The 27,478-nt window shown below is 42.3% G+C and overlaps 2 protein-coding genes across 3 annotated transcripts; both read left to right on the top strand.

Moving 5' to 3' along the window:
* Nucleotides 1-1,918: 1,918 nt before the first annotated feature.
* tesk1b (testis associated actin remodelling kinase 1b) lies at nucleotides 1,919-22,974 on the top strand. 2 transcript variants are annotated; one of them, XR_013781461.1, is made up of 12 exons: nucleotides 1,919-2,163; nucleotides 2,879-3,516; nucleotides 14,283-14,404; nucleotides 14,566-14,614; nucleotides 15,341-15,487; nucleotides 15,922-16,004; nucleotides 19,095-19,185; nucleotides 19,673-19,756; nucleotides 20,471-20,557; nucleotides 20,900-20,996; nucleotides 21,081-22,246; nucleotides 22,326-22,974. XR_013781461.1 is itself a non-coding variant. In XM_079371062.1 (11 exons), the coding sequence occupies exons 2-11, from the start codon at nucleotides 3,316-3,318 to the stop codon at nucleotides 22,193-22,195; spliced, it is 2,076 nt and encodes a 691-aa protein (XP_079227188.1). In that variant the 5' UTR covers nucleotides 1,919-2,163; nucleotides 2,879-3,315; the 3' UTR covers nucleotides 22,196-22,974. The 2 variants fall into 2 exon arrangements, 1 of the variants encoding a protein (XP_079227188.1); XM_079371062.1 differs by having other exon boundaries at nucleotides 21,081-22,974.
* A 685-nt stretch (nucleotides 22,975-23,659) lies between these two features.
* LOC306841887 (uncharacterized protein) lies at nucleotides 23,660-27,092 on the top strand (the record flags this gene model as incomplete). The annotated part of the gene is made up of 7 exons (XM_079371909.1): nucleotides 23,660-23,738; nucleotides 23,898-24,018; nucleotides 24,636-24,805; nucleotides 25,018-25,196; nucleotides 25,452-25,614; nucleotides 26,011-26,141; nucleotides 26,222-27,092. The coding sequence occupies 7 exons, from the start codon at nucleotides 23,660-23,662 to the stop codon at nucleotides 26,522-26,524; spliced, it is 1,146 nt and encodes a 381-aa protein (XP_079228035.1). The 3' UTR covers nucleotides 26,525-27,092.
* Between the last annotated feature and the right edge of the window lie 386 nt (nucleotides 27,093-27,478).

Here is a 27,478-nt window from a genome sequence, read left to right as displayed (position 1 = left end):
GTCCTACGCACAATGTTCACAATCAGGGGTGAAATGTCCGTGAGCCAGAGTCGTTTTTTAAATCTGTCTCCCTAAACACAACACACTTGAATCTTGAATTCCTCCTTCTATCTCCCCTTCTTGGAGCTGCTGAGATCTATTTCATTAACCTATTTGTTCTGCCTCTTGTAACTAAATGTTCTACATTTGAAAGCGTTTCCAATTTGTCAAAATAAACCCATGTAAAATGAAAGCCTTTAAAAGTACTGTAATGTTCAGGAGGTGTTAATAGATGCATAGATGAGAGGCAGAAGCACATTCTCAATAACTCCTTTGTTTTCTCGACATCACTTGGACTAAATCCAGCCAACACATCCCACAACGTTTGTTATTTAATGTGTCTGTTCAGCAGGTTTAAAGACAGTCAGCTGGACAGTATGGGGCTTTTAATTATGTTTTTGTTTCCATTAAAAATGTTTATAAGAAAGTTGCAAATAGTTCACAAGTTCCCAACCCTTTCCCCTTTGCACTCAGGCCGTTTGTCTATATATGCAGATGACAGTCATTCGTTCATTCTCATCTAATTTGTAGTATATTGACAGGAAACTGTCTGATCAGTAGGTTTAAAACATTCAGGTGGGCACCATGAGGCATGGCATCCTGTGTTTTTAGTTTTTAGTTATCTGTCATTTGCATTCAGGCCAGTTGTCTATGTATGCAGATGACAGTTATTTGTTTATCTAAACAGTCTTCAGAGGTCAAACTTTTTAACATTTAAGAAAAAAGTCAATGGAATTGAATCTAAATGAAGTGTGTTTTATCCCTTTTATTGGGCTTTTAATCAGCTTGTGACCTTCTCAGATTAATTTTGTCATCCCTTTAGGCATCTAGACCTCCAACCAAGCTTGGATTACCAGAAGGGAAAATCTGCCCCAAAGCTCCAGGTTCACTCCAGGTCGGTATACTTAGGTAATCAAGGTATCTGTCGCAAGAACAATATCAGTCAGGATAGATTCTGTGCCTTTGGGCTCTCCGCTACAAATTAATCATTACAGTTTAGTGCTAAGTGGTTCATATTCCTACATAGAGCTGTGTTTGGAGTATTGATCAGTCTTCAGGTATGAAGCTTTTTCAAAGGTAGTTAAAATGTTACACACAAATGAAGCCTTCAAAAGACTTGTCATAATCTGGGATTTTTTTTTATGACAAAAAATACAGGTTGAGACAACAGCAGCCAAACAACATAAAGCTACAGAGGGACACATAGGACAATTCATAATCTTTATAGTCAAAACAGGAAATAAAGGCAAGACACACACACACACACACACGCACACACACACACACACACACGCACACACACACACACACACATATATATATATATACAAGCAAAAGGACATAGGAAAAACAGACATTTAAAGAAGACATTTAAACATCATCAAAACAAAACATAACCAATCACAGAGAAAATATTAATATTATAGAGTAAATATTAATGTTAATATAGGATCCAAAAGAAATAAAGAACTATGTCTATGATACATAAATTAGAAAATGTATTTTCTTGGCATATTAAAGATAGCAGGTCATTTTGCTCCTACTAGACACAGCAGGTTGGTCTTGCCTAATCGAAAAAAAAAAAAAAACTGATGATACATGATTCAGTACATGATTTCATTATGATCACAAAATAATACAAGATTCAAGGTTCAAGGTTCAAGGTTCTTTATTTGTCAAATATGCCACATGTTAAACATACAGCACAGATGAAATTGATAACAGAGATCAACAAAATAAATAGGCTCTAAAATGTCTTTCCATTCTGCAAAGTGAGATTTTATAGGTGAGAAATTGGCCAGCTCAAGCGCCCCCACAGGTGCATTTTTTTTTCCACGGTGATCACGTGTGGACAGCCCCGCCTCTTTGCCTCCAATAAAGCGCAGCAGAAGTCATTGCTCCTTTTCCTTAATGCACAGCGAGGAAAGCGCAGAGGACGTAAAACGAAACCACTGAAGCTCGCGCGTTTGTGTGTGTGTGAGTGGCGCAAAAAGATGATTAATTAGTAAAAAAAAAAGAAAAAAAAGAAGAAGAAGCTCGCTGTAACAGGACGCCGCAGCTGATCCGCTCAGCAGAAGACACCGGCTCGTGAAGAGGTTGTGGTTTTTTTTTGGAGAAGCTCAGGTAAGTGTGGAACGCGCCTCAATGCCTTCTAGCTGTCGGTGCGTCAGCGATTTTTATTTCTAGGCATGTATCCAATGTATTATGCATACGTGAGCGTGCATTTGTGCATGTGTATGACACACTTGTCAGTGACAGACGAGCCTACAAACTCAGCTCAGTTTGGCATCCATAATTCACGAGCCGCAGTCCGTCTCGTGGAGATCCGCGACACGCAGGTTCACGCCAGTTCCAGCACAGCATCAGTGAGCTCGTCCAGACTGACTAGATATTTTTAATTTGTTTGAGCACTGTCACATCTATGAACTATTCCTAACCGGGTGATTGGATCGGTTTTTAAAGCGCGCGTGCGTGTGCGCAGGCAGAAACCATGAGATGCTGCATCAACCTCTGCTGTTATCGCTGCTATCACAGATAACGTGTCTCACAACCTCACTAACGATCTCCAAACTCTCTCATGGGTTTGTTTTCCTTCTCCATGGCATGATTGTTGTTCTCACGTGCTTCTCGGATTGTTTCGATGCAGATATAACATAAATGGTTAATGCATGCTGCGTATAAGAAATGTGCGTCATCGGCAGAAATTTTTAGCAGTCTTGAATAAGTTGCCACGCTTATCGGATTATTATTCTGCCAGTTGAGACACATCAGTCACTTCTCCATGATTTAGTGAATTAACGCCCCTGTTTCCGCCCCCCTCTTCACTCTCCCTCTTCAGTTTTAACAGGCCGCAGCGTCACTGGGCGGCTCGTGCGCACTGGAAACCCGGTATTCAATTGGTGGAAGCAGGAGGGGAGCCCCGGCCTTTTCCACTGCAGGAGGAGGAGAGCACAGTGAGGAAACAGAAAGAGGAGACAGCATGAGCCTGCGCAGTTTTTACGGCATGAGGGACTTAACCCAAACTGCGCACTGACTCTGCAGGATGCACCGCTGCAGCTGCGTAGTTTGTTAGACTTCGACGTGCACGAGCTGGTTCCGGACTACAGGAATTAGGGCCCTAACCGGGCTCGGACTACAGCTGCAACATTGCCATTGAGAGTTTTATCACCTCCCGAGCGCTGTGGTCTTGCAGCGAACCATGGGAAATGTAAACACTTAGTCGGGCTGGATTTTAAACTACGCACACCTCCTCCTTCTCCTCCCGGGAAGTCCGAGATGGAGATGGGGATAGAGACGGAGAGGGTTGAGCCTGAGCTGCAGGCAGAACCAGAGCCACCCATGCACAGCGTCCATGGAACCAACCGCATCCGACCGTCCTCATACCGGGCCCTGAGGAGCGCCGTGTCCAGCCTGGCCCGGTTAGATGACTTCAGCTGTGAGAAGATTGGAGCCGGGTTCTTCTCTGAGGTGTTTAAGGTGAGATAAAGTGTGTGAGGTCGAAACAAGGTTGGGGTAAGATGCTGCAGATGTCAGGCTCCAGGCTTAACTTTACATCCTCCTGGTTGTCTTGGTTACACCAAAGTTAGCGCCTCAAATTTAAGATATGACGATGTGTGAACAGAGCAAAAGTTTTCCTGTGAGTTGTGATCACTTCTTGTCAACTCACTGGACCCCTCACCTTTTTATTAAAGACGTATCTATGGCAACCAGTGCGTCCTACACCAAGATGAGAAATAGTCACTGAATAATTGCAAGCAGAAGTTGATGTTGGAAATGTACACCTCACTGTCCCATCTTTATTTTACAAGTGTTTGCACTAACCCACATGTTGTGTAAGATGGACATCCAGTGTGTTTGTATCTGTGTAAGCGGATACAGTCAGGACGGGGAAGCTCTGGCACACTTGTAGGTAAGACTACACTCCCTTTGTCACGCTGCTCTTTACTTCCATGGAGACTAATTCTGAGCATCGCCTCATCAATGACCCGTACTGAGCTGTCACATAGAGAGCGGTGTGATGGTGTGAGCGATTAAACCACAAAGACGAGCTGGCCAGATAAAACTACATCACTCATCCAGAAGTAAAATGCATTACACGCAGTTTGTTTACATTTAAGTAAGCATGGATATGAAATAGCTCCTAGTAAGTGTTTGAGAGGCGTTCAAGGACCATTCAGGTTGTCTGAAGGTTTTTTTTTTTTTTTTGAATGAACTTGTCTAAAAACTGTCAAATAATTACCCTCAGGTGTGTTTTTTTTCCCCCAACAAGCAACACTAAGCATAATTTGAAGAGGCTGAAGTAGATTTTTCTATAGAGCCTCACACTCTGTTTAAAACTGACTGAACAAGCCTGTTTAAGAGACTCCGAGTTCAAACAATATGTTTATTTGCAGATTATGTAACTGTATTATCCTGGGGGACATAATTAATTAAATCTGTTATTGAACATTACATTACACTGGCTGCTTTTACTGTTGTACTTTTGTGAAAGACGGTTTGAATCTTGAAACGAGCTTTTGGTGCGGTTTGTGACATCAATTGTATTTGTGTTCAACTGAAGACAACAGGAACAAACCTGAACATTTTAGATTATTGTTGATGAAATTTATGAAGAAAAAAAAAAAAAAAAAAAAAGTTTCCCGACTGAAAAGCCAACACTAAAAGAATCCTGACAGGATGATTTGTGATTCAAAATGATCTCTAAATGCGGACCTGGTTGTGTTATTATCTCAGAGGTGGTAAAATAAATACTCGGTATGATCACAGCCTACATGTAACTGCTAGTGGTGATGCTTAATTTCACAGAAGTGTTCACATCTGGATTAATTTAAAGGGCTCTTGGAGGTTAGATGGTCTCGTGTTTGGCATAAATAAATGTTGACTCTCACCTTTAGTCGTTCTAATTGAAAATTGGGCGACTGATGTGGCACAGAACAAGACGTACTACCTTATTTAAGCCTTAAATAAAAATACTAATTCAAGTGGACCTTTATATCATGTATGAAGAGTTTTTCTGACGTGAATTCACTCTTGTTTTTTTTTTGTTTTTGTTTTTGTTGTGCCCGACTCTGTAAAAGGAAATGCAATTAGTCCTCTGAAGCCACTCCCTCTGCTGTGCCCTTTGAATGGCCAATGAGCATGCAAATGTCACTGTGTTTACTGCCACTTTGTCAAGTTGGCACTCAGGCTTGCATTGCTTTGCCCTTTTGATGGTGCCATATAAATGCAAAATTGTTACCGTGGCTATCAGTCCCATTTAAAAAGTTTGCTGACATGACTGACTGAACGATTGTTCCCGTCTCCTGGATTAGTTGAGAGGAAAAGGCCTGAACGTTCTGCTGATAGCCCGACTGTTCATGTATTAGAGTTAGCAGTCGCTAAAATGTACGTAAAGCATTCAGGCTATGAAATGGGTGTCTTACACTTGGACACAAAGGCTCTGGCCTCCTGCCATATTTGTGTGTGTGTGCTGCTGTTATTGAGCTTGGGCTCCCTGTGCAGATCAATGGAGGCTCGCGGCAGGCAGACAGGCAGCCATTCACCTCTCCAGTGTGCAATTGTACAGCCTAAAGAAAATAAAAGAGCAAGACAAAAAGAGAGGTGACAGGAAGGGAGCACGCGTGTCGAGACAAATCCTTCAGGTGCTGTTTTTCATCTTCCTTTAATATTCTTCAAAGGGAGGTTCCTGGTGTGTACGCTTGGCCCCGTGCAAGACTCTTGCTTTTGTTTTGGGGTTTCTATTCCCCTCAAAGTGAAGCAGAAAATTAAATACTCAAAAACATTAAAACTACTTAATCATAAATACAAGCAGCAGTTAAGTTAAACCATATGAAGCCTTTTAAATGGTTATTTTCTAGTTCTTCTTCTAGTTGGATTTATCCTCTTCCTGGGTAATGATCTTGCCTTTTCTCTTCTGATTAATAGATCTCTATACCTTTTTATGTGCAAATACAGATAACACCTGTTGTCACAGAAAAAAAAACAGGTCAGTGTTCTTACATTTGCTTCTCATTGAGCCTTTCTCCATAATTTACATGAGACATGGAAATGGGACAGCAGCGTTTCAGAAGCTCTGAGCTTCTGCTCACGTCAACCCAAAAGATGTTCATCATTAATGGTAATCGCTATTTTCTTTTGGGGAGTTTGAAACAAAATGCTTGTTTGTTAAGAGTAAGATGAGGAGGTTAAAACTATCAATGTCTCTTTGCTTAATTTATAGCCAAAGCTGAACAGCTCAGTTAGCCGAGCCAAAGGTATTCACGAATTCAAGCCACCAGCTGCACGTAAAGCTCAGCTGTATCCTAATCTTATAAAAAGCACAGCTTGTATTGCAATTTATTTTTTTTAAATCGGGTTGCATTGACTTTGGCGCCCCCCGTAGACAAAGTGGTACCACTTATGCTAGCTCATCTTGTTGCGATGCAATCTGTTACGAATAATATCTGCAGGGATGCTCTCTTATGCTCTTCTTATCTTCATCTTTCATCGACCTCTCCCGTCTCTTACCTGCAATTTCCACAGAATCCGTGCGTGCTGCCTTCTGTCCTGCCCCGTTGGGTCCTATTCTGGAGTGTGAGCGCTGCCACGAGCAGCTGTACACACAGGTTCACAAGATCACAGGAGAACTGCAACATCCTGTGGCAATAAAGGAATAGGGAGAGAACATGTGGCTTTGTCTTTCTGAGGATGATTTGCTGTTCACTCGGTGCCGTTACATTTTGATGTAATGTTGTCTAAGTGATGGAATATACGATCTGGAGTATATCGTTTGAATTGACCCCGATTCTCTTCTCTTAGCATTTGCTTGACTTCCTGTCTATCCTGAGCCTTCTGTTGAGGCAGAGCAGAGCACACTTTGTAGACGAACCATGTACACGAGAAAACGTATTGAACTTTCTACAAAAAACATTTTATTTTTATTATTGTATTTATGTTTTCACTGTGACCAGTGAAAAGACTGAAGATGCAGATTAGCCTCAAGCTAATGTATGTAATAATAGACCGATGTCTTATGTTAATGAGCATCTCTTCCACTGATGAAAACAAAAGTGTTAATCTCTGATGTTTTCCGTCTGCCTGGTCTTACACTGGGTCATGTGATTTGCTTGAAACACAGCACAGGTAGAAAGAAGAGTCTCGTAGTTCTCTCGATCATTTAGGACTGATCTGAATGTTTGCCCTGGTAATTAATGCAAAAAAAAGTGGGATGTGAAACTGAAAATTTAAATGCATCTCTATGAATCACGCAGCGAGGAAAAAGCCAGTCATCATGGTAATTAGTCTGATTAGAGTCTGGTGATGAGGGAAGGTGTGCGTCTGTGTGTGTGTGTGGTCGCTTTAATGCACACACATGAGATGTGATGATGATAATAAGCTGCAGGAGAATAATTGGATAAAGAGAGGATGCGAACAGACTGGAGTCTCCATAAGACAAATACTGTCGAGCTGAATGAGAGGTCCACATGTGTTTATATCTGTGTGTGTGTGTTTGTGTGTGTGTGTGTCAGCTGCTGGTGACAGAGCGATAATGAGAGAAAATGTCTTGCCCAACACAGCCTTGGTGTTTGTGTGAGCTCATGGCTTGTGTATTTCAATACTGTATCTGCTGTAAGCATCAAGTCCAACAGTTCAGCATGATGGTCTGTTAGCATCTTCTAACATAGTAAAGTCATTAAACAATCACATTAACCTAGAAGAGTCTCCAAGTTCTCATATCAAATGTGATTCACAAATAAAACATAATTTAAAAAAATCTGTCAGCTTGTTCACATTGAAATGTTGGTCTGCCAACTTAAACGCATAATATTACCAGAAGCTTAAAGTCAAATGAGATAGTAGAAACAGATCAAAGATGTCTGATGAGATTTAACCTTTTTAATCAGGTAACACCCTGAACAGCTGTTTTTATTATAAGCTGTATTTTTTGGGGGTTGAGCCGGTCGAGTGCATTTCAAACACTTTTTTTTTGAAGTTGTGAAAGACGCCCTGATTCTGGGACTCTTCCTTCAGGACGTGTTGAGATGTGACCGCTTCTCATGAAATTCCCGCTGTTGTTGCTTCAGCTCTGGAAAGGTAAAAAGACAACAAAGGAGGAAAGAAAAACACAAACCGCGATCCATCATTGGCTGTCATCTGTGGACTTGTGATCCGCTTGAGTTTTCATGATTATGCGCCTGTGGGTGTGTGTCCGTGTTGCTATTGGATGGCGGTGTTGGTATGGGGGAGCCAGTGCAGACTTGAACTTCAGCGGCACAGTGTCATACTTCTACCTGCTTATTCCTGCTCTGCTGCCTCCTACTACACAAAGAATTTCACTGTTTATGTTCTTCACAGACACACAAACGGGGGAAAACGCTGAGCCTGTGATGTGCCTGTCTTCACTTGAACCGCAGTGTTTAGTGCTTACAATATTTCATCTCGACTGGGGATTAAAATAGAGACGAGTGTTCGGCAAGAGTTGCACAATTATCTGTTTTCGGGCCTCTCCTTGTTTCCAATACCAGTGTTATACATTTTGTCTCAGTCACTGTGTTTACATCAGTACACAAAGAGTGTTTCCTCTCGGTCGCATGTTGGCAGTGTGGTCTCCTTAAACTGAACTCGGAGGACGGCTGCTCCTCCGGTAAACAAACGCCTCAATGTTTGCGTCCAGTTGGTATCACAGAAGTGGGGACATTTTTGAGGCGCATTAGCTGTCACGACGTTTCGTTTGGAAACTTTCAGACATTTTAGGAGACTTTGGGTAGTTGGAGACTAGTTGTCTCTTTTTTTTTTTTTTTTTTTATTCTTTTTTTTTAATTCTGTTTTTCACTCAACATATCTCATCTCATATGTCTCAAGCGTGAGAGAGCTCTGATCTTTTGACTCCATCTATTCTCCTGTCTCTATCGTCTCTCCAATAAGATTTGTAGTACAGCGAACAGCGTTGGTACATGGATGTACAAGTAAACGCAGAACGTGACAAAGGAGAAGAAGAATCGCAGTAACACATCACAGCATACGTAGAAGTCAAAGTGGCAGTCTGTTGAGATCTTCAGGAGCTGCCTCTTAAATCCGTGTTCCTCTAAGTTTCTTATCTTTGTAATTCAGATTTCATGTTTGTTAAAGCTGCCCCTCACTTTGTCACTCGTAAAATAAAATACAAAAAACAGACGATAAGCAGTCAGCAAATCTCTGATGATAAACAAGAGTTTGTGTGTATCTGAACTTGGATGACCCCTCGTGTTTCGGCCTGTGCATGTTGTGCTGGAGGAGGAGGGAGGGGGTCGTGATCAGCGCTGCTGTTGTGGAACGGAGCGATCAGGCGTCTGTGTGTGTCAGCTTGTCTGCTACCTGGACGGTTCACCTCCTGGATCAGGTAAGGTTTCAGACTCGTGTGGTGTTGGGTGGGGGTGGGGACCTCCCTGCTCGCTCGCTCGCTGATGGACTGGCAGGGCTTCACAAGTGCACACACACACACTCACATTCTCCCTTTGAAGCGCTCACACATTTTTCTACAGTATTTTTGCTGGTTCTCGCTTTACCAGAGAGCAGAGCCCGAGGCGAAGGCTTAAGCCAGAGATGTTTTGTTGGAGAAGTTAATTTTTTTTCACACACTTGTAGTTAGTGGAGTTCAGGGCCTGAGGGACTTTTTCGAAGTTCGGGGTTACTCACGCTCAATTCACACTTACACTTATCAATGCTCACTTGTCAAATCAGCTTTTCTTAAAATGCTGATGTGACGCACAAGTTGCACATGTAAGGGCGATGATTTATCTTTGTATGTGCTTGGTTACAGACCAGGCGGATTCTTTATCATGTAAATACTGCAATGAATCAAGAACTAGCTAAACATTTAGATTTTATTGTTTTGATTTTCAGTCTTGCAGTTAAAAAAAAAAAGATGCATTTCCACAAACAGTCTCAAGCTTTTATTTGAAGAGTCTCAGTTATGTACATTCAGCTGGTGGATTGAAGCTGTGACATGACCTTGTAATTCACAGTAGAGAAAGATGCCTTTAAAGTTCACCCAGTGTCCAGAGGCAAAGTCATACAGTTGTGTGTGTGTGTACTTTTCTTTTAACAATCCCACTGACATGGCTCACACCTGAAAATATATTTCCTCATTCTTTGAGGGACCAAGTGAAGACATAATTGTCATATACACAGACGTGTGCAAACACAGGGTTGTACCTACAATTTAGGACAGAAAGCTCCTGACCTCATATTCTTTGACCTCTTTGTTGTGTTTTACCATTTTTTCAGAAAGCGATTTTTGAGTTTCAAGATACCCAAATGTGTGTTTATAGATTAAAATCATTCATAAAGGAAGCAGAATTTGTTAACGTGTTACAGTATGCCACAAGATTTCCCTAACGAGCAGTTTGATTGTAAACAAAAAGGTGTCGGAAGAGAATTCCACATGATTTTCTGACTTTTTCGTTAGTGGATACAGTATTTTCAAAATCCAGATACGAAAATCTGTGTAACACTTAAACATCTAATAAACAGGATTCACTTTGTTTGTTGTGTCCTTAAAACATTTGGCAAAGAAGCATAAACTCGGTGAAACACGTATTTTAAAAACTCCAACACATTCTTCTCGTCCTTGTGTGCAGCCTCCGACACATCCTCTCTCTCTCTCTCTCTCTCTCTCTCTTTCCCTCTCTCTCTCCCTCTCTCTCTCTCTCTCTCTCTCTCCCCCTCTCTCCCTGTGTGCAAGTCGTCCCCGTCTGGCCCCGGGTAATGACAGACACCGCTGCACATGTTGGCTACACAGAGCGAGAAGCAAAAGATGCCCGTGACCTTTCCTCTGCTGACGGCGGCACTTTGCAAGGCCGAGTGTGTTTGAAGGAGAGATTTAGGGTGTGTCTGAGAGCGTGTGTGTGTGTGTGATTTGGGTTTGCGTAACATAGGCAAGGGCATCAGCATTCCTGTGGCGAATCCATGGAGATGACCAGTATAGGGTTGGCATAAAACTACTGGACAAAAACAAACCCATGCATAATTCGTGCTTTTCAGGGTTGAGAGTTGCAAATGGTAAAACACACACCTGAGAAAACGCTGCCCTGTGAGTCAGACACACTGTCATCCTGTAATGATGATAATGAGTGAGAGGTTGTTTATTTGTGAGGTCGTCGGGACAAAAACAGTCGTGTCTGGCAGCATTGCAATTCCAACCACTGCTGCCTCAGCAGTTGGCCCATGGTTGCACTGTAACCTGCTTGTATGAGTCAGTGTGTGTGTGTGTGTGTGTGTGTGTTAATGTGTATGTTTATTACTGAATGTGTGTGTGGCTGTTGTAATTCCAGAGTTTCTTCAAATAAGTGAGAACGCAGATGTTTCCAGGGGGGGAAATGAGACGAGGGTAAAATAAATCCACAGTCTAGTTTGCTGGTAAAGATCTGTTGCCATTTGTTAGTTTTCACATGACGGATATTTACCTCAAGAATGACACTCCTTCTGTTTTTAAACGTAATGCTCGTACTGCTGTGTTCCACGTTTCCATAAATGTATTGAATCTAAAAATGAATAATTTTCCCATCTGATTGATCACCAACTTGAAAATATAAAAACAGATGTAGGCCTTTTTGATAAACGCTACCATCAAAACAGCGAACAGTCAGACACGCTCATCCTGTAGGGATGATGATTAAGAGGCAACAATTCAGCCACTTTTCTCCATCTCTACATTTTTAGTTTATTTGCCACCTAGAGTTCAACATGACAAGCAGCATGTTACGCTTCTAACCTGAGTGTGACTTCAGAGGAAATCTGAGTCCATGTGAATATGAGTGGAAGCAGCAGTGGACGGTGTGAGTGTAAGTTCATCTCCAAATCAGCAACGTTACCTAATTTAGCGTGCTACTTCAGCCGTCGTTTTCTTCCTAAGAGCTGTAAATGCATCAAGAGAAATGTGATTCAACATATCCGCATGTGTGTGCAGCACTTTGCCAAAGGCTCAAGTGGCTCTGTGGAGAGAGGATTTAGAGCATCATAGATTGACTCCCATTGACTGGAAGTTAAGATGAACAGGGCTGCCATAACCGAGCCTGTGTGTGTGTGTGTGTGTGTGTGTGTGTGTGTGTGTGTGTGTGTGTGTGTGTGTGTGTGTGTGTGTGTGTGTGTGTGTGTGTGTGTGTGTGTGTGTGTGTGTGTGTGTGTGTGTGTGTGTGTGTGTGTGTGTGTGTGTGTGTGTGTGTGTGTGTGTGTGTGTGTGTGTGTGTGTGTGTGTGTGTGTGTGTGTGTGTGTGTGTGTGTGTGTGTGTGTGTGTGTGTGTGTGTGTGTGTGTGTGTGTGTGTGTGTGTGTGTGTGTGTGTGTGTGTGTGTGTGTGTGTGTGTGTGTGTGTGTGTGTAGCATTACTCGCTGAACTCTACACTGCCCTGTAATAGGCTTTGTGTTTTTTTCTTCGATCATCCCCTCTCTGATCCGTAGCCTGTCTAGCTACAGATCTATGCTAACATGTCACACTGACTTCATCTCAGACTTTGACTTCTCTCACACACAGAAAAAGAACCTTCCTCCCTCGTTCAGACTCTTTTTTTTTTTTTTCTCTCTCTCTCTCTGCACACTCGTGCCATTAATGAAGAAACGAAACATGAAAACCTCCTACAGGACATTTGTTTTGCAGTCATGCATTAAAATCCTGATTTCTGCAGCAAAAAATGCAAATCATAGTTTGACTCTGTATCGTTAAAATCAACCATTGATTTATTATAGGTAAAAATGAAAAAAAGTTCCTTTTTCTAAAACATGATTAGCCACTCTAAGGTTGTTTTTCAACCGCTGTGAAATGAATGCACAGAACATCATTTGATATTAGACCAAATGCCTGCAAAATTAAATCACTCACACCAGCCTTCTGTTCTTGTATTGAGTGCTGATAAGTGAATGATGGCATGCTAACTCAGAGGCCACACATGGCCTGTTATCTTTGAAGTACGATACATGAGCATGGCTGATTTAGCATCAATCTTGATTTGAAGGTTCAATTTGCCCCAGCTGTTTTCTACTGATGGAGTAATATGATAATCACTATGAACATTTGACATACAGGAAGTCGGCTAAGAACACATCTCTATATGTAGACATTTTAATGTAGGTTTCCCTGACTCAGCCACGCAGATTTCAATGTTATACTGCAGTTTTAATTAGGTGGGTAACAATTTAATACCAACAATCATCTTAACAGTGGGCTTCCTCTTACACACTGATCTCTCCAAAGTCAATCCTTTTTTTTTTTCTTGTATAGCACCAATTCATATCAAGTGTTTATCGTGAGACGCTTTAAACTTGTAAAATAATGAAATTTACAAACTAACGCTTTAACAGTATCTAATGCTGACACACATGCAAAACTGTTTCTTCTCACTGCAATCACATCACATGCAGTATTCTCACATAGACACACGCACGCAGACACACACATACACACACACACACATACACACACAAACTATCATACACACACAAACTAACACACACTCACACACACAAACTATCACACACACAAACTAACACACACGCCAACACTGAGCCTTTCAAACACCTCTGACTTCCTCCCTTTGCACATTCTGCCGGAGTGTTTAAGTGCTCATCTGCTGCTTGTGAGTGTTTCTTTTGGACGTCAAACTACCTGCACGTGCCAACCAAATATATACATACAGACTGAGAAGTAGTGGGGGGGCATGCCTCGTCACCATGGTTACCATACCAGACGGAGTCATTGCTATGACAGCCGTTTGGGGCACAGACGCAGCAAAAACAATTTAAGAAACCCGACTGACCTGCTCATGTTTCATGGACACTTTCCAGAAGCTTTTGTTTATTTAACTCGGCAGCATGACACGTTTTCATTTTGTCACTTGATACAGTGTTAACTGATGTGATTTATCTTGTAATGTTTTTCTTTTTTGCTTTTGGATACAATGCAGCACGCCTGTTCTGTTCAATGTGAGAGCATGTGCTCTGTTATGAAGCTCCTGTGAGGAGTTTTCTGATGATTATGAAAACTGCAGAATTAACACTGATGACACTCTTTGACCTACAAAAGAAAACGATCAGCAGAAAAATTAATCATTTCTAGTTTGCCTTTTTTGATGCATTTAAATATGGAACCGCTCCAGATGATATTTAATCTTTTTTCAGATATTTTTTTTAGATGTTATTTTTCTCAGTATATAAAAACATTTGATCATTTTTAAACTTATTTTTTCTCAATGTCGTAGTAAACTAAGAGTTGTTGTGTATGATTTGATCCAGGTGCAGCATCGTGTGACGGGTCAGGTGATGGCTCTGAAGATGAACATCCTGGCCAGTAACAGAGCCAACATGCTGAAAGAGGTCCAGCTCATGAACCGACTGTCACATCCGAACATACTCAGGTAAAAACAGGAAACTTTGTATTCACTCAACCTGCATCCTGGTCTTCATTCTGAACTTCACCACTGGATCTTGTTTGTCTGGTTCGTGTGAGAAAACTTGGCTTGTTACGAGATGTCGTCGGTCTTCACTCTGTTGTTGTGCGTTTGTGCTCCGCCTGCAGGTTTATAGGAGTGTGTGTCCACGAGGGGCAGCTTCACGCTCTCACAGAGGTGAGATTCCAATTTAACCTGAAGCTGAAATGAGTAGTTCAACAAGATATGCCGTATTTAAGATGCATTCAGTGATTAAATTGCAGCAAGGTCAAAATGTGTTTACACAGCCCACTACTTGAAAATACAGCTTAATATAAAAACATCATAAACCACTATGTTTAGCTGACTGATTAAGGGAGACATTCTTTTTTTTTTTTTTTTTTTTTAATGTTTAAGATTTTGAGTACAATTTCTAAGATCACGATAACATTCTGTCATTTATACCAAGGGCTTTAAATTTGGCAAACTTTGTATCTATCAAGATACATTTTTTGGTGACCATTGGGGTGAAGAGAGAGCTGAAGATGAGGCCAAAGCTCTCCATTTAACAACCCTCACCTGTGCTCATGAGTTATAGGAAGTGACTGAAAGAATGAGGTTGCAGATGAAAGCAGCCAAAATGAGTTTTCTTTGAAGGGTGGCCGGGCTCAGCCTTAAAGATAGGGCGAGGAGAAGCTTGGACATCCGGCACGAGCTCAGAGCAGAGCTGCAAGAGTCCTTAAAGAATAAAATGATTCCTTCAATCGTAGTGGGGGGGGGAAAAGCACAAGACATTCAGATCCCAGATTCCTAGAACAATAAGTGAAGCATCTTTCCAACCACCTTCAAAGACTGTTAACCTCATTGTGCATTATTTTGTGTGTAATTAACTCCTTCCTATCGTCACTCCTCCGGTTGTTTCAGTACATAAACGGCGGGAACCTGGAGCAGCTGTTGGGCAGTGACATGTATCTGTCGTGGAGCGTTCGGCTCAGTCTTGCTCTGGACATCGCCCGAGGTCTGCAGTACCTGCACAGCAAGGGCATCTTCCACAGGGACCTCACCTCCAAGGTAACGCACACATCAGTAAACAGGAGCACAGGCTGCGCTAGGTCCACATTAAGAAGTGGCATTATGAGAATGAAGTCATGAAATTACAATGTATTTCTTGTACAATACACCCTTTTATCTCATCATATTACAATTTTAATCTTTCAAAGTCTTGTTATATTAAAACTTTATTGTCTTAAGACTTTATTCTTGTAATAAAACAACTTTCTTTATATAAAATGACAACCTAAAACTCATAGTGTTACTTTATTCTGAAAATCTCTCTTCTTTCATGTGGCTCTTATACTCGGCTATAGGAGAAACAAGTGAAAGCAAAGTAAAAGCAAAGCTTCACAGTTAACTGTTACATCATTGACGTAGAGAACTGTATAAATCACACACACACACACACGGCAGTAAACGTGATTTGTGTGACCTTTGACCCCTGTTTGCAGAACTGCCTGGTGCGCTGGGAGGGCTGCGTGTGCTCGGGCGTGGTGGGAGACTTCGGCCTGGCTGAGAAAATCCCAGATTACAGGTCAGTCCGCAACAGTCAATTCATCGAACCTTCTATCAACACAGTGTGATAAGATAAGTCACGCTCAATAAATCACATTCCTGCACTTCTCTTTTATTTATCTTCATGTCGTATCTGCGCGAGCAAAGTGTCCACAAATGTCTCCCACGGCCTCAGTCGAGACGCTCACATGGGACGGACATTACTCACGCCAAACCCCACTCAACTTTTTCCGACGTGTTCAAACACTTTGGGGAACAATTATTAATATGATTTTCAAGTCAGAGGGAGTTTGGTGGCTGTGTGTTGGACTCGCTGCTCTGTGGCTTTGGTCTCATTGTGTTTGCAGCTGTGTGTGTTTAATATGCAGTGACATTTATGCGGCACTTGCCACCATCAATTTACTGCAGCTCTGCACAGACCATAAAGAAGCAGAAAAAGTTACAGTGATATTTTATATTTCCTTCTGCTGGTTCTCCAGTAGTAACATCACATCTGTCAGATGAACAAATTCCTGTTCTAATAGCACATCGAGGACAGAGCCCCAAGCCTGAGAAGGTAAATTAGGGCATGAAACTCATAACTCAAGTTAAAGATGTCTGTAAAACATACCCATGTATGAAACATAATGTAAAGGTCACATATTATCCTCCTTTTCAACCACTGAGCCCCCTAAACGTGTGTGTGAAGTTTCTGGTTCTGAGTCCCCTCTGATCCTGTATTTGATCATGCCTATAAACTCCTCTATTTCAGCCCTGCTCAGAACAGGCTGTTTATGTGTCTGTAGCTTTAAATATGTAAATGAGCTGTGTCTGACCACACCTCCTCCCTGAAAGGGCTCGGGCGGCTTTCTTGAACATGTCTTTTTGTTTACGGTGACAAGGCAGACTCGGAGGACAGAACACCTCGCTGTGGGAGTGTCACCCACCTGGGGGAGGAGTTACTGCCCTTTGTGATGTCACAAAGGGAAAATCTCCAAACAGCCTGTTTGAGCACACATTTTTTTGAAAAGTGGAGCAGAAAAAAGACAGACAGGATGGACTGTTCTCACTTGGGGTTTTTTTGTTGTTGTTTTTTTTACCAACTAGGAACACATAAAGGTGTTAGAAAAACATGGTCAAGTGTGGTTTGCTAAATATATGACCTTTTAAAATGACTAATTTGAAATTGCTTTATCCTAAGATAGACTTGTATATGGCACAAAAACTGTTTTTTTTATCATCGAAAATGTAGACTTGTAGACTCACTCACTCACATATGTCCCAATCGCTGCTCATCTAGAGGAAGCATGTTATCTATTCTGCACATGTGTAGTAAACACACAAGTGTCTCTGAGACGACGCAGCTGCCACTGTAACCCAGCCTGCCATTTTTTTTCTGATGTGAGTGTTGGTGTCCTTTGCCCCTGTTTGGGTCAGGTCACCTCTTGTGTTTACACAAGCGCATGCCACTTTCAGGAGTGGGAAACGTGTAACTTCAACTATACTTGGTTCTGGCTTTCGAAAGTCTGTCAAGGACCAAATGCAGGTTGAATCTTCTTAAAAACAAAGCCAAAAGATGAGATTTAAATATTTGTCTGTGGGTGTCTGTCATTGTATACTTTGATTTTCTGCCTCTATTAAACATGTGGCGTGTTTGCTCAAGGCTCTTTTTTTAATAGCAGCTCTTTAACTTGAACCCTGTCTCACTCAAAGGCTTGTCGGCTTTTATATTGAAGTCAAACACTGTCATATCTTGTAACAAAGTGATATTGACAACCCTTCTTCAGTGTGTGTTTGTGTTGGAGGGACACTGCTGTGGTTGTGGCATGAAGGAAAGGAGGCGAGGAGATGGGGGGGGGGGGGGGGGGGGATTAGGAAAGAGCTCCAAATAAGGTCAAACTATTCCTCTCGTTCCTCCTGTATTTGCTCACAGGATCTCTCCCGTCCTTTACGTCCTCATCGTCTCTTTTGTGTCCCTTTTGAACTTTTTGACTTTATTTTTTTTCCCAGCATTCCTTTCTTCGCACGCTCAGTTTACTCGTCTGTCATTTCAGTTCTCCAAATAGTGTTTACGTGTGGAGCCACGACTGTCTCCAGTCCCTCCTTTGTCCCTCCTGCAGTCTCTTTCCTCTGCTGTGTTTTTGCAGCATCATGGCCCACAGTAGCAGATGGAAATAGCACAGAGAGGAAGTGTCTGACAGCGGGGTGTATGTTATAGTGTGTGTGTGTGTGTGTGTGCGTGTGTGTGTGTGTGTGTGTGTGTGGCCTTAAAAAAAGGAAGGAACACTTGGATGTTTAATATTGCCCAACGTTTGCACATATCTTAAAAACACTGCGGTTTCTTGGACACAGAGGATGTGTGTACAAACATTAAACCTGTGAATAGGTTGTGTGTTTTTGAGATGGAGTGTGACGTCGGTTTGGTCCACAATCTTTGTGCAAACTTGTTTATCCGTTTGATCGTTTTGTACAGATCTGCTAAATGGAGAATGTGTTTTCTTCGTTTCTCATGCATGACTGTGGTGACTTTGTACAGTCTGAAAACAAATGTGGTGTTTTCTGTTTTTGCAATGATTTAGGTGTAACTGTTGACCTCAAGCCTTTTTATTATTTAAACACTTTTTACTTCTAGTGGGCCATACTGTATACAAAGCCCAAGGTGACATTGACACGTTTCTCAAAGGAATCAGGAAAAAATATTAAATAATCACTTTTGTAAAGCTGCAACAATCAATAAACCACTAATTGTTTTCAACTGAAGTCATCTCTTAGTCACTGCAATGTCAAATAATTGTTATGAAACATTTAAAGCCAAAATTAAAGTCTGAAAGTTGCTTATTTTTGTCCAAAAACAAAAAAACATTTCATGGTTATAAGTGACAGATGAGAATCGAACCACAAAAAAATGAAGACATACTGATACACACACTCACACACACACACACGTAGGCCAGGCACGCACGCACGCACGCACGCGCGCGCGCGCGCGCGCGCGCATGCACGAACAGGGTCCTATGGGCATGCACTCATGGACAGAGTGAGGGAGCTGCACACACACACACACACAAAAAAAGTAAGCTAACCTCATCCTTCGTTTCTCTCCTCTTCCCTCCATCATCTCTCTATGCAGTGAGGAAGAGGATCAGGAGCCTCTGGCTGTGGTCGGCTCCCCCTACTGGATGGCCCCGGAGGTGCTGAGAGGAGAGGTTTATAATGAGAAGGTAGTGACAGATCGTCTTCCTCATTAGCCTTCAGCTGCAAGAGTTCAAGGTCCAGTGTGGGTGTGATGAAAGCAAATAAAAGCAGAGTGAAGTGAAGCAATGAATATTTAATAAATCCATTACGATGTGGAAGGCAAACAGGAATGTAGTTATGTAAGCGGTCATATTGAAGGCCTTTGTTGCTGCTATTTTGCCTGTACAGCTAAGTGGGAATGGTAATGCCCTGTTAGTGTCATTTTAGATGATTATATTGTTGAGGTTGTGCAGACAGTCTGGACCCAAAAGAAACTACAGATCCAGCAGGCTATATGGATTAGATTACTATATGTCAACATCATACACAAGATAAGATAGTCATTTATTGATCTCCAGTGGGGACAGTCACATGTTGCAGCAGTGAAAAAGCATGAAAACCAGTGGAAATAGTTGGGTGGACTTCACCTCTCTGTTTGTACGGTCTTTGACGCGCACGTCTTTCCTTCTGCAGGTCGACGTGTTTGCGTACGGGATCATCCTGTGTGAGATTATAGCGAGGATACAGGCCGATCCCGACATCCTGCCACGCACTGAGGTACACGACGACAACGTTTTCATCACATGGTCATCATCTCCTGTCAGACCTCTTTGTTACAGTCGTGCCTGCACACAATGTGTTTATAATAAATGAGTGACAATGAGAAGTCTGTGTAGGAGTGTTCCTGACTGAAGCTGCTGCCTTAAGTGTGTCAGTATTTCCTAAGAACCTTCAGCACGTGACTGTTGTGAAAGCTGGGATGTCAAAATCAACTGAACATCAACAGAAGCAACGGTTTCACCACAACCTGAATGATTTAAACCAGTATTCAGATGTTGCTGCTTATTTTCAGTTTGGAGGAAACAGGAAACTTACTTTGTCCGTATATATAAAACCCATTCCTCGCCTGTCTTAAAAAAATTAACATCTTCCCAAGTTTGCAAACACGGATTATAATCAGTGCACAAAATGAAACACAATATTAAAGCTCATACTGAATACAATTGGTATGCATTGTGGATGTAGGACACAGCTTCATTATGAAGGTTTAAAAGGTGCACCTCTCCCCCTTGTGGTCGTGTAACAGTACAGCAGATCTCGTCCCTCTCCTATAACTTGGTCACATCAACATATAAGTGATGATGTTGTAAAGGGAAGTCTTGCACGGCTGTTTGAAATTCTCTTGAAGTGTCAAATGAATACAGATTCAGCTGACTAAATTCTTAGATCAGGGAGATGTAGTCCTCTTACAATGTTGTTTTTCTTCTTCAGGACTTTGGTCTGGATGTGGAGGCCTTTCAGCAGATGGTGGGAGACTGTCCGTCAGACTTCCTGGAACTGGCTGTGTCCTGCTGTAATGTAAGAAACACCTCAGCCTGTTCTTTCCTTCCGGCCTTCTCCGTTTACAGTTTCTCTTTTTCGACTGCACATTCGCCTAATTTGATGCGGTTTCACCTTGTTGAAAGAATCCGAGGAAGCGCTTAAGTTGTGGCTCGTGTTACTTCTAGCGGAGGTGCATTATAGAAAGCACAGCCCAATTTCACAACATTTCTGTTAATATATCTGCAAGAAGAGGACGACTATCTGGGTCTTCATCTGATTAGATAAATGATTATAGAATGTCCTTGAGTTTGTCTTTTTACCCTTTTTCTTCTGACGGTGTTTAATCTGTTAAATCTTTTGTTTTGTCTCTTCGACCAGATGAGTGCGAAGCTCCGTCCATCCTTCTCTCAAACCGTGGTAGAGCTGGAGAGGAGGCAGGCCGACAGGAAACAGAAGGATGAGCCAACAGTTAAAGGTGAGTCATCTGATGCCTTATACACAACAAACAGTCAATTATTTAAGTTATGCTAATACTCACAATTCCCATTTCTCTTTCAAGCCGTTTGTCCTGCTATTGGACCCCTACGAAGGCGATCTCTCGGCCTCCCGTCGGACCCTCGCCTCTCCCGCAGCAAATCCGACATGCTCCACCCACAAGACACGCCCCCCTCTGTTAAAATGGCAACTCCAGCCCGGGTCAACCCCTTCTCTCTGAGGGAGGACCTCAAGGGCGGCAAGATCAAGCTGTTTGACACTCCCAGCAAGTCGGTCATCTCCCTCACCTTCACCCTGCCGCCTCCACCCGACTGCGATGACCCCGCTGCATCGGAGACCGACGGTGAAGAACAACCGAGGAGGCACAGGCGCTGCCACTCGCTCCCCTGCACGCCTCCTCCGTACCTCACGTCAGCGCCGAACGCTGTCCTTATGGAGGAGGAGTCCCAGTCGGAGGTGGACACGGTAGATGTTGAGACAAGTGGAGTCAGTGAAGAGGAGAAGAAGATTTTGGACGGGAGTGGAACTAATGTTGGGGGTGACTCAGGTCTTCCTCTGTCACTTGACCCCCTCTCACGGGACCAAGAGGAGGAGGAGGAGGAGGAGGAGGAGCCAATGGACTGCACCAGCTCCCCTGACGCACAGGACAGCACTTCATCTCCTTGCTCCAGACTTTCTCCCACTCCTTCCCATTCTTCGACTCCAAATCCACCTTCCGACCTGCCATTCTCGAACGGGTGGGGCTCTGCGATTTCAAACGGGCCCCCGTGCCTGCCCCCCCTCTCCAACTTGGATAACAACAATGTGGTTGTGAGTCGACCTTTGGGATGGAACGCCAGCAACACAACAAGCAGTCCAACCTCAACCAACAACAACGGCTACCACTCCCCTGCCAGTGACCCGGCCGGTTTGTCCCCGTTCGGCTCTGGCAGCGGACACTCCCTGGACCAGGAGGAGGTGATTTCGTGTCCCGGGTGCTGCCTCGCCGGTCTTCGTTTCCCTTCAATGTGTCTCAGAGCTCCGCCGCGCAGAAATCCCTACAAGAACTTGAATGTGGACCACGCAGCCTCACGTGGGCTGCTTTGTCCGGGACCCAAAGGACTTCCCCCTTCTCCTACACCCACTACAACCACCACCAGCCTGGAGCCGGGACTCACTTTGCCAGGGACAAAAACATAAACTCTAATGGATATGAAAACTCTGCACCGAAAGCTCTATGATGGAAATTAAGTGGGTCTCCTTAAAATTTGCACAGATTTTAACTCAGCAATACCCTGCTTATTTTCTTAACAAGGTTTTTTTTGTGCAGGTCAGGCTTTAGTTTTCACACTCCAGGTCGTCTCTCCATGAAAACTGTGTCACAAGAAACTGGTATCTCGTTGCACATCGCCCCCTGCTGGGCTGAGGGTGGAAACACTTCAGATATTAGTAGAGCCTGCGTTGATCGTGCCGATCGGCAGCATCCAGAACTGTACAGCATGTAAACACTCCAGTCTGGGGTCCAGTTAGTTTGTGTGTATATTTGAAGATGTAAAGACTCTTATGACTGATGATATCGCTGATCATGATGCTGAAAAGAGTAACGTTAAGCTTAGTATTATAACTGCTGCAATTCCTTTTTCATGTTTTGGTGCTGTTTTTGAATGACCAGGCAGTTTGGCTTTAATGTATTTGATTATGAAAAGGTGTATGGTGCACTGCTGGGATGTGTGTGTGCGTGTGCGTGTGTGTGTGTAAGAGAGAGGAAGTGTAAGAGTATGTGTGCTGTACACTGTTCTTTTGTGGCTGTATGATCTCTATTGGCCTGTTTAAGCACTCCAGTGTTATTACTGTTGTTAATAAGGAAACTATAATATTGATGTCATAATTACTTTTGTGAATGAATGGTCAAAGACCTGCTTAAGAGATGTACAGATTCTTATTATTTAAAGATGAATTGAATAAAAAGATAGAATGAAGTGACGTCCTCCTGACATTTGTGTTTTTAGCCATTCGTAGCATTTAGCTATCGCAATATGAACCAAACACCTGTAAAATTATTGATACAGCGATCAGCTTTCAGTGCGCTTGAAGCTCACTGTCAAAGTCAATCCCATTTTATTTGTATAGCACGATTCATACAAATGTAAACTGAATTTGCTTTATAGAAGACAAAAATAAACAAACACACTACAAGATCATTAAGAGAATGAACAACTGGATTCAAAAGCACATTTTAAATCCAGCATTCATTTATGAAATGAGCCTGTGCTGTCCCATACGGCACAGATACACTCCAGATAGTTTGAGTCTGGACAGAAAATTAAAAAAAAAATTAAGTGTAGTCTTTTTTTTTTTTTTTTTTCTGATGAAGATACCGATGAATAGCTGCTTCTTTCAGTCTAAAACTCTTGTCCTTTAAGTAGATTACAGCCTTTCCTCTCTCTTACAAAAACACTGGTCTTCAATTAAATCCTTATCCCTCCACCCCTTCCATGCTCCTACTGGCGGCACTCTGTCCTTCTCCCCTGCAGATTACTCCATCTCAGTGCCTCTTACAGGTGCATTAGTCCTGCTTTCAAAGGGAGTCATTCACCTCTTGTACAGGCTGTAGTTAAGACCATCACAGTCTCGCTTATGCGTTCAAGAGGTCACAAAGTCGGCATGAAGACTCGCAGGGTAACCACGGATTGGTTGAGAACATGCGGGGGATTTTATGTCACGGTTGCCTTGCTCTTGAAAGGTGAGTACTGAATTTGCTATCCAGTAAAGATTTCTCATTGCCGTTTATTGTGTTACAGCCACTCGGTCCTCTTGCACAGGTTAACAATGTTGTGACATCAAGACTTAAGGCATCAATGATTGTGCTATTTCTGTGTTTCGTTTCGTGCGAACTTTCCAGGGTCGTCTGGGTTAGTCTGTTACACTTCAGTGGAATCACTGGATTTAGGCTGCCTCCTGCGGTGGGATTGTCCTCATGCCAGTCCTAATACCACCTATACCGTGCAGACAAAGACGCAGGGGTAAGTACCTCTGCTTATGTGTGTGTGTGTGTTTGTGGATAATAGAGACATTTCTGGAAGTTAACACAAATTGTTCTTACTTCACAAATACAACAATCTACAAACGCAAAGCTATGCAACATTTTCTGAATATAAAATCTCTTATTTCCTCACTTAAATGATTACAATTGTATTGTAGCACTTTTTATCTTATTAAATGCTTAGCTTGTCTACATTAATGCAAATTAAGAAACTCAAATACAGCACTAAAGATTTCAAGAGTCTTTACATTTTATAAGATCCTTGTCTTTTTTTAATCCTGCTAGCACAAGACACTTTTTGCCATGTGCAACAAGCAGTGGAGAAAGCATAAATAAATTTTACTCTGTTGTACGTCATATTGAAATTAGAAATCCTGCATAACAAGTATTTATATTGTAGGTATTTGTAATATATTTTCATTCTTCTACATTTTTCACGCAAGTAAACTTTTTTAAGCACACTAAATAACATTCAAATAGGAAGAAAATACTTTACTCATAGCCTTTCTCTAACTAAAGACTTTAAATTGCTTTGCCTCACATGCACATGTTGACATATAATGTGTACTAGCACTCTTCGGTATCCTTTCTTTGCAGGGACCCCTGGCAGGATGTATCATGGTGCGTTTGGGTTTCATCTCACAGCTGTGACGTCTCTCAGGCCTTCTCAAACTTTGAGCTGTACAACATGATCCGGCTTGGCGTTCACCTCAACCCAAGCTCCACTGTCTGGATTGAACCACTCAAGTTTGACTACAGTGACTTCAGTCAGTTGCATTTTCATCTTAAAAAACTGTACAGAGAGAGATTAGAGTTGGAAAGGCTCAATTGGGATTAAAACCTGCTCTTTGTTCACAGCTTGTTTGATCACATAGTTCTGACACTCTCTGACTAATAATGTGTTTGATGTTTAAAAGTCATCATGTGGTTAATGTTGAGCTTTGATATAATTAACAGCTCCTCTCTCCTCTCCCCAAAGACTACAGCCCTCCTTCTGTCTCAGTCTCCTTGAAAGACGAGCAGCTGTTGGTGAAGGTGCAGTTCCCCTGTGCCGCCAACAGGAGGTGCTCTGTGGAGCGATGCTGTCCCATCACTCAGCTGATTGACCCCTGGACCACAGTGACCGTGTACAACAACCTCAATCAGTCCCAGTACCAGGTCTCATATACATTTTGGTTGTAAATTGCAGGCTAGAACGCAGCTAACAAGTAAAAAAAGGTCCAGAGTTGTAACATTGGCTTATGTGGAGGTGTAAATGTTCTTCCAGATCAAAAATGCAGACACCTGACTCCAAAATGTGCAAAACCCCAGATCTGGAAGTTTTTTCTTTAAATCTTAGGTTTTGCACACAAATGCAGCCTTCAACCTAAAACTATTATTTGTTTCATTGCTTTTTATTTTGTGTACTTGCAGAGCCGTACGGTTTGGACCCAGGAAGCAATGTCCTATGTAGAGTTTTCCGATCTGGCTCCAGGTCAGAACTACTGTGCTGTTGCCAACTTCTCTTTCCCGACGTTCTCCATGGCTGCTTCGCCAAAGTCTACGCCTCAGTGTGTTGTGACGCTTTCCAAAGCAGGTACAAGGAATTTTAAGTTTCTATAGATAATATTGGTGGCATTTACACTCACTTTACCTCAGCAAACATTCAAGAGAGAAAAAACCTTTACTTAAAAAAAAACACATTTTCTGTTAAAAGTTAAGAATGGTTAAAAGGTCATTTTCCAGTAGAGTGGCTTACTTAATGTGAAGAAACTTTTAGGAATTTGAATGTTTCCTTTAATAGCTTGAAAAGCTAAAAGACTAATCCTTCTCTTTCAATGATTCCAAAGGGCAGAAGTGCATCTCCTGTAAGTGGCTCAGAAATTCGGCAGCTTTGTCTTGTTTACCCTGGGGTGTTAAGTAATGCAGCATTGTGTTGTATGCTTGCCCGAGCAGTGATTCTTTTCAACCTGTCTGTGTTCTCTCTTTTCAGGGCTGCTGCCTGTGCTGTGTGTGGGAATTGGGCTAACTTCTTTGCTCCTTGTGCCACTACTGACTTTATTTGTAAGAAGACCCAATGAAGATGAACCACCCACTGAAAATCAACCCAAGACTCAGAATCAGGTATCAATCTTCCTAAAAAAAATGTATGTACAGATATTTCCTCCTTTACAGAAAAATGAACCACTATTTTTTTCTTTTAGGCGTCAGCTCACGATCCAGTTTCATTGGTCCCTATATCCCTGGACCCTGTCGACCCTTGTGATATCCACCTTGGTTTTGTAGAGGATGACATCTCCATTGATTCCTATTCTAGCCTACAATTAAACCAAGAACAGACCTCAACCCTGAAAAACTCCTGTGATCACAGACATCCTGCCTTGAGCCCCAGTGCAGCGTACTGTGACAGCGGCGGGATGGAACTGGACCAACGTCTGGACTCTGGTATCAGCATACCTCCTGTGTCTCAATCCTCTGAGGAGACATTTGAAACACTAGGAGAATGATGCCTCAAGACTTCGACCCATCTTACCACATGGGCTGCTCTCGAAGGTTGGCGTCTGTGTCCAGGATTCCCCACATCACTGTGATGTACAGTGAACTTCTCAAAAAGTCTGGAGAAAATCTGACCTTGTTTTGAGAGAGGTGGGAGATTCTATAGAAGGGCGAGTTTGGCTCAACTCTGTTATAGATCACTCCATAAAGACATGAAACAAGAGAAAGGCCAAATATTGGTATGTGCGATACGGTATCTTTATTCAGTTGGTCAATCAATTTTTATCTATGTAGCAATGAATCGCAACAAATAGGCAGAAACCTCCATCAATTAATGGACAGCCATCTGCCATGACTGACTCGGCCAAGAAAGTTGGATAGAAGTAGGGACAGAAGAAGGGAAATGGATAGACTCAAAGAGACAAGGAGACAAACAGAGCATGACATAAACTGAGGATTAACTTCACCTCCACTACTGTTGTGATGTCGATTCTGATTGGCGTAAAAATGGGCATCGCATCTAATTGACATCCAGATGGAGCTTGGAATGAGTCCCTGAGGTAATCCAGGCAAAACCAACCTCGTCCAGCTTTGGGGAGACCAAGACCCATATCTCAACAGAGGTCCTTCGAGTAAGGAAAGAAAACGTCTAAAATACCTTACTCAGCATGCTGCCACTGTGACCTGACCAAAGACAGTTGAGGAGAATAAGAAAGATAAATGGAGCCAGAATGTTGTAAGGTGACTTTAAGTCCAGGGAAAGTAACTGCTTACTTTGCTTAAAAGTTTTTGATGAAAGGTGATGGATGCCTTCCTGCTATGAAAAGTAGCTGATTTCATACTTAATTGGTACATCAGTTGCCAGATGAAAGATCAGCAAACCAGCAAAAAAAAAATCATTACTCAAAATCAGGAATTGATGGACATGTGGCTCCCAATTTTAAAACATATCAGCACATTCCTCT

Source organism: Symphodus melops (genome assembly GCF_947650265.1).
Source record: "Symphodus melops genome assembly, chromosome: 20".
NCBI lineage: Eukaryota > Metazoa > Chordata > Actinopteri > Labriformes > Labridae > Symphodus > Symphodus melops.
This window is presented reverse-complemented; position numbering and strand designations above follow the sequence as displayed.